Source organism: Lagopus leucura, unplaced genomic scaffold (genome assembly GCF_019238085.1).
Source record: "Lagopus leucura isolate 7727_CA_CO unplaced genomic scaffold, USGS_WTPT01 140-5_obj-0_obj, whole genome shotgun sequence".
In the NCBI taxonomy this organism is placed as follows: Eukaryota; Metazoa; Chordata; class Aves; order Galliformes; family Phasianidae; genus Lagopus; species Lagopus leucura.
In genome coordinates, this window is record NW_024962513.1 from 1 (window position 1) to 6396 (window position 6396).

The 6396-nt window shown below is 65.3% G+C and overlaps 1 protein-coding gene across 1 annotated transcript; it reads right to left on the bottom strand.

Annotated features, from left to right (window-relative positions):
- Positions 1–4: 4 nt before the first annotated feature.
- On the bottom strand, positions 5–4686 carry SORT1 (sortilin 1; the record flags this gene model as incomplete). Its single annotated transcript, XM_042890717.1, has 13 exons — positions 4528–4686; positions 3486–3545; positions 3313–3386; positions 3102–3204; positions 2656–2820; positions 2305–2378; positions 2180–2229; positions 1977–2104; positions 1762–1906; positions 742–897; positions 549–655; positions 270–372; positions 5–171 (listed from the first exon to the last, which is right to left on the bottom strand). Coding segments are annotated over exons 1-13 (1491 nt in total), but the record flags the coding sequence as incomplete, so codon positions are not given.
- Between the last annotated feature and the right edge of the window lie 1710 nt (positions 4687–6396).

Here is a 6396-nt window from a genome sequence, read left to right on the forward strand (position 1 = left end):
ACTCCAGGACGTTGACAGGCTGGCTGCTGTGCGCAATGGCCACGATGAGGCCGCCTGAATCCAGGATGGCGTAATGGTGGGGGCCCTCCAGCATCCGTGCCCACGTGTAGCCCCCATCATCCGAGATGTACACATCAGGGCTCATCACTGAGATGGCCCCCCCGACGCTCCCTGGGGATAAAAGGACCAAAACGATGACAAGGGCAGCAAGGAGCGTTGGGGATGGGGACGTGGACCCCCCCCCCCTTTCCCTGCCCCCCTCCCAGTACCGTGGGCGATGACGATGCCGACGGCGTTGGGTTCAGAGAGCGGCACCATGGGCACATTGAGCTTCTGCGAGATGCTGTAGGATGCGTGGATGTGGAGGCTGCACTGCAAGGACAAGCAGCAAACGCATCAGGGCTCCGCACCGCGCGACCCCAACGCACCCCCAGACCCACAGCCGCCCCCCACAGCTGAGGTTTTACATCCCAACCCCACCGGGGGGGGCACAGAGAGGGTGGGGATGGGGACACGCGTCCCTGCTTGGGGACACAGGGCAGAGCCACCTCCTCCTTGCTGCGGGCCGTCGAGTCGCACGTCGTGTTTTTGGGCTTCCGCAGCGGCACCCACTCCCCACCTCGGTCAAACGTGATGACGGATTGGATGGAGTTGTCTGCAGGGAACAGGGGGGGCACAGGGGGGGTTGGCAGCGCGTCCCTGCCCAGCAGCCCCAGCCCAAAGCCCCCCCACGGCCGCCACCTTCGGACAGCACGCTGGTGATGTAGATGCCACGCAGCGAAGTGACGTTGGTGAAGTCGGTCTCCCCGCCGGTTGTGGTGTAGAGGTGACGTTCCAAGGACTTGGAGAACACCACGCCGCGGTCGTCCGACGTGTAGATGGTGCCATAGCCGGTGTCTGGGGGGGTGGGGGGTGGAAATGGGGGGGATCTGGGCACCCACTGGCTCCACACAGAGGGAGCAATGCAGGGAGAGGAAAAAACCCCACGGCTGACGTGTGGCCACGCTTCGTGCCAGGAATGTGCTTTCCCGCAGCTACTGCCCGCTAATTAGTTTCCTCATGGAGGAATTAATGAGAAAAAGTCCTTCCTCAAAGGCACGGCCCTGCCTGGGCTCAGGGCCCCGTGCTGCGGTGTGGAGCAGCTTTCATTGCTGCTGCTGCCGTGTGCCAGCTGCCCGCAGCACCAGCCCAGCCCCATCCTCATCCCATCCTCAACCCAGCCCCACTTCATCCTCATCCCATCTCCACCTTCATCCCACCCTCATGCCACCCCACACCTTCCATATCCCATCTCCATCCCATCCTCATCCTATCCTCATTCTTCCACACCCCCTATATCCCATCTCCATCCCTTCCTCACCCCACCTCACGTTCCCCTGATCCTCGTGCCATCCCCATCCTCACTTCATCCCCCTCCTCATCCCATCCCCATCCTCATCCCATCACGCCTCCATCCCCATCCTCACCCCATCTTCACCCCATCCCCACGTTCCCCTGATCCTCACCCCATCCCCATCCTCATCCCATCACACCTCCATCCCCATCCCACCCCCATCCTCACCCCTTCCACATCCCATCCTCGTGCCATCCCCATCCTCACTTCATCCTCATCCTCACCCCATCCCCATCCCCATCCTCACCCCACCCCCATGTTCCCCTCATCCTCACCCCATCCCCATCCTCACCCCATCACACCTCCATCCCCATCCCACCCCCATCCTCACCCCTTCCACATCCCATCCTCATCCCAGCCCCGCTCACCGCCCGGCTCATCCACATGCATGAACACCAGGTCGTCGTTGGCAGCCAGGATGGAGTAGAACTGCTCGTGGCCGACGGAGGGCAGCTGTGCCATGCTCCAGCTCTCACCTTGGTCCAGCGAGACGTGGATGCGCCGCGTGAAGCCCTGCAGGACCCACAGCCTCAGCCCAGCTCCTCCACGCACCGACGGAGGGGCGCAGGGAGGGGGCGGCCACCTTCTCCGTCATGACGGAGGCGAAGAGGAAGCGGCCGCCCAGCCCGAAGGAGTAGATCTTGGTGCCGATGACTTTGAAGGTTTTGCCGAAGTCGGTGGTTTTCTTCAGCTCCAGGAAGCCGAGGTCAGCTTCTTGGGGACAAGGGGCGGCGGGTTAACGGGGTGCCCCGCGCTCTGCGGGGACAGCGGGGGGGCGGCACTCACTGCAGGAGCCGTTCAGGTAGGTGGTGAAGAAGATGGCGTCGTTTGCACCCCTGGAAGAGAGCGGTGATGGAGGCAGCGATGGGGCAGCACCGTCCCGGCACCGCAGACACCGGGCGGGCGCTCACCACTTGGCCAAGCAGACAGCTCTGTGGATCTGCTCCCAGCGCTCCCCAAAGTCCTTGGAGACCCAGAGGCCATTCTGCAAAAGATGAATTCCACTCATCAATGGCACGTCTCTGTCCCCTCCATGTCCCCATCCCCACCGCGTCCCCATCCCCACCGCATCCCCCTCCCCACCGCGTCCCCCTCGTCCCCATTCCCTCCACGTCCCCCTCCCCTCCACAGCCCCATCCTCACCGCATCCCCCTCCCCACTGTGTTCCCCTCGTCCCCATCCCGACCACATCCCCATCCCCACCACGTCCCCATCCCCACTCTGTCCCCCTCCCCTCCACATCCCCAGCCCTGTGGCCGTACGTCGGTGCTGAGTGCCAGCAGGTGGTTGGAGTCCTGCGGGTGGTAGGAGATCTGTGCCAGAGGGTGGAAGGGCAGCTCGGTCTGCACAAAGTTCTTGGCAAAGTCAGACGAGCGGAAGATGCGGCCGCCGCGGCTGCCACCGGAGACATCACCTGTCAGGATGACCTGGGGATGGGACACAGCACAGGGCTCAGCACCAAAACCTCGCTGAGTGCCAGGGGTTTGGGTTAGCAGTTAAGGGTTAGGCTTAGGGGTTAGGTGAGGGGTCAGGGGTAAGGGTTAATGGGGGGGTTGGGGGTTTGGGTCAGGGTTTTGGTTAGGGGCTTGGGTTAGGGGTGAATGGTTGGGGTTGGGGTAGGGACTAATGGGGAGGGTTTAGGGGTTGGGTTGGGAGTAGGGGTTAATGGTCAGGGTTGAGGGTGTGGGTCAAGGCATGGGGTTCCCACCTTCCCCGAGTTGTCGGGGCTGATGGCCATGCCAAACTCGGTGCGGATGAAGGTGTTGTTGATGAGGTTGGTGATGTCCTTGAAGGTCTTCCCATAGTCCTCACTGTAACGGGATGCACACAGCACAGCTGTCAGCACCACCGGGACCCCCTTGGTGGCCTTGCCTGCAAGACCCCACTCCTCAAATCTGATTTGGGGGGGGGGTCGGTACCTGCGGTACAGCTTGGACTGCCCAGAGATCACAATCACCCAGGGCACCTGGAACGTGGTGAGCACAAGGATGACCTGCGGGAGCACAGCATGCAGGGCTCAGCACCGGGGGTCCCCCAACCCCACAGCCCCCCAGCGGGGCAGCGGCACCCACAGCCCTCAGCCCCATCTTACCCCCGTGCTATCGCCCACCCACGACAGGGACACGGAGCCGCTGAGGTCGTCGAAGACGCACTGAGAGAGAGAAGGAAGGAATGGCCTCCGTTGTGCAGCGCAGGGATGGGGATACGGAGCCCCTGAGCGTCCCCAACCCCGGGAGGTGGATGCAGGGCACGGGGATGGGGGGGTCGGGGGGTGCGGGGAGCGGTCGGTGCTGGCGGCGGGGCGGGGAGGCTCCGTTCAGGAAGGGGAGGAAATGAGGCCACCGCCGCCGTCCCCGTTGCTCAAACAGCGCCCGCACGGGCAGCGCCGCCCCGCGCCTCCCTGCAAGGAGGAGGGAATGGGGAAAAGGGGAAGGGATGGAAACGAGCTCCGGCTGAGCGGCGACCTCGGCGTGGACACCGAATGGGACACCGGGCCGCGCCACCCACGTCCCACTCCGCGCTCCCGGTGCGTCCCAGCGGCGCCCGTCCCCGGGTGCCAATTAGCGACAATTAACGACCGGCCGGGCCGGCAGAGCGGGCGCACCCTGCGGGGAGCGGTGGCGGAGGACGCCGTTGTGGGGGGGGGGGGGGGGGGCGGTTGTGTTGGGGCACCCTGCGCTGCGGGACGGGGCTGTCTGTGAGTCCGTCCGTCCGTCTGTCCGTTCATCCACAGGCGCATGACGGAGCTGTCCGTCTGTCCGTCTGTCCCATCCAGGCAGGACGGGGTCACCAACAGCCGCTGTCCGCCTGTCTGTCCGCCTGTCCAGCCGCCCTACCGGCTCCAGAACCGATCTCTGTCTGCACCGGAGGAGGCGGCAAGGCGTTCCCCGTCAGTCCGTCCGTCTGTCCGTCCGTCCGTCCGTCCGTCCGTCCCCCGCCCAGCCCGGTGCGCGCCCCGGGGTCAGTCCGTCCCTCCCTGCCTCGCTCTGTCCGTCCGTCCGCCCGCTGTCACACCGAGGGGGGGGGCGGGGCGACTCCTTCCCGTCCGTCCCACGGCCGCCGGGCGGTGGCGGTGCGGGGGTCCCTCTCTCCTCCCGTCCCGCCGCCCGCCGCCCGCCCCGCCCGCCGCTCACCTGGTGCGTGTTGTTGCCCAGCACGGCCGTGACGCCGCGCAGCCCCCCGCAGCCCTCCCCGCCCTCCTCCTGCCCTCCGCCCGTGGACGCCCGCAGAGCCGCCGCCAACGCCACCGCCGCCACCGCCACCGTCAGCCGCGCCGCCCCGCGCGGGCCCATGGCGACTCCGGTCGCCGCCGCCGCCCCGCGCCCGCACCGGCCTCGCCCCGCCTCTTCGCCTGTCCGCCACGCCCCATTGGTTAACGGAGATCCACGGCACGCCCCCTCGCCGCGCCCCCGCCGGGTGATTGGCTCAAGAGGACGTCGCTCAACACCGGCGAACCGCCTCCACCGGGGTAGCATTCCGATTAGCTCTCTTCTGCGTCAATCACCACCGTTCTCCTCTCGCGATTGGCTCTCGGCGCTAGTCCGATGGGTGCGAGCCCGCCCCTCTCATCCGGCCCGTGAGTTCTTATCCACCTAACGACAGCCCTCTGATTGGCTGTGACCGGGGGGCGGCCGAGCGATTTTTTGATTGGTCGAGGCGACAGGTAGCTGGGCGCGGGGGCGCGCCGAGCCCAGCCGGACTTGGAGGAGGGGGGGGGAACGACGACAAGGACGGCGCTCAGGGATTTGGGGTAAAACTCCTGATTTCGGAGGCACGAGGCGTGGGGCACAGCGCCTGGTTGTGGGGTGCAGCTGATTTGGAGGCATAAATCGTGGTTTTGGGGGCAGAACTGCCGGCTGTGGGGCAAAACAGCCGGTTTTAGCGCGCAGCACGTGGCTGTGGGGCGTTATAAGTGCGGTTATGGGGCGGCAGTGGGGCCCAGCTTTGGGACACCCGGTTTGGTGGCACAACACCCGATTTGGGGGCGAATCTCTCATTTTTGGGGGAGTACAGCTCGCGGTTTTGGGACCCCGTTCCAAGCTGCGGCCCACAGCTCCTCGTTTTAAGGCATAGCTCCTAATTTTCGGACACCGCTCCTGGTTTGGGGCCAAAACTGTCAGTTTGAGGGCAGAACTCCTGGTTTTGGGGGCACAGCTCATCATCCAGAGACCCTAAAAAGCTGTCCCAGGGGACGCTGCCCCACATCTCCACACCCCCATGCCCTTGCCCCAAGCCTCTGAGCCCCCCCAGCTGCACACCCAGCACCGTGCCCCGCTCTGCCCCAGAACAGGGGCACAAAGGGTCATTCTCCATCACAGGGCCGGCTTGGAAGAATCAGCTTTTTGTTCCCCGGGACACAAACAGGGTGAGGAGCAGCACAGCAGGGAGGCAGCGGATGGGGCAGCAGCCCGAGCCAGGCGCAGGGATGTGGCCCCGAAGCACAAAGTCCACAGGCACTGCAGGGCTGGCACTGCCCAGGCACAACGTGGCACTGCCCCTCGGCTCTGCAAAGGAACGGGGCAGGGACTCAGCTGTCCCGTTTCCTGCATCTGTTTGGCAGCAGCAAGAGAGGAAAGAAATTAATAGATGGGTGCTTTCCCCTCTGCCAACACAGCGGGCAACAGCGTGGGCATCCCCACATCTCCATTGGTGCTGACGGTGCTGCCTGCAGGGCTGTGGGTGCTGGTAGGGTGAAGCTGTGGTTGTGGGGCGGTGCTGTGCACGTCGCCATGCCTGCACCGAGCTGCAGCTCCCGGGCACCGCGTGGAGGACACAGATGGCAGCAGCAGAAGCGAGGAGTTCAGCTCAGCAGGGGAGCAAAGGTTCGCCGCTCCGCGCTCCCAGGTCAGGGCTGCAGCAAACAGGAGCGCTGCGGCCTCCACGAGAGGGAGACTCGTGCCTGATGCAGGCAGGGGCTGCAGCCCGGCTGTGCCGATGCTGTCCTCACCTGCTCTGTGCTCAGCCCTCAGGAATCCCCCCCTCCTCCTTCCAGGAACCCAGGA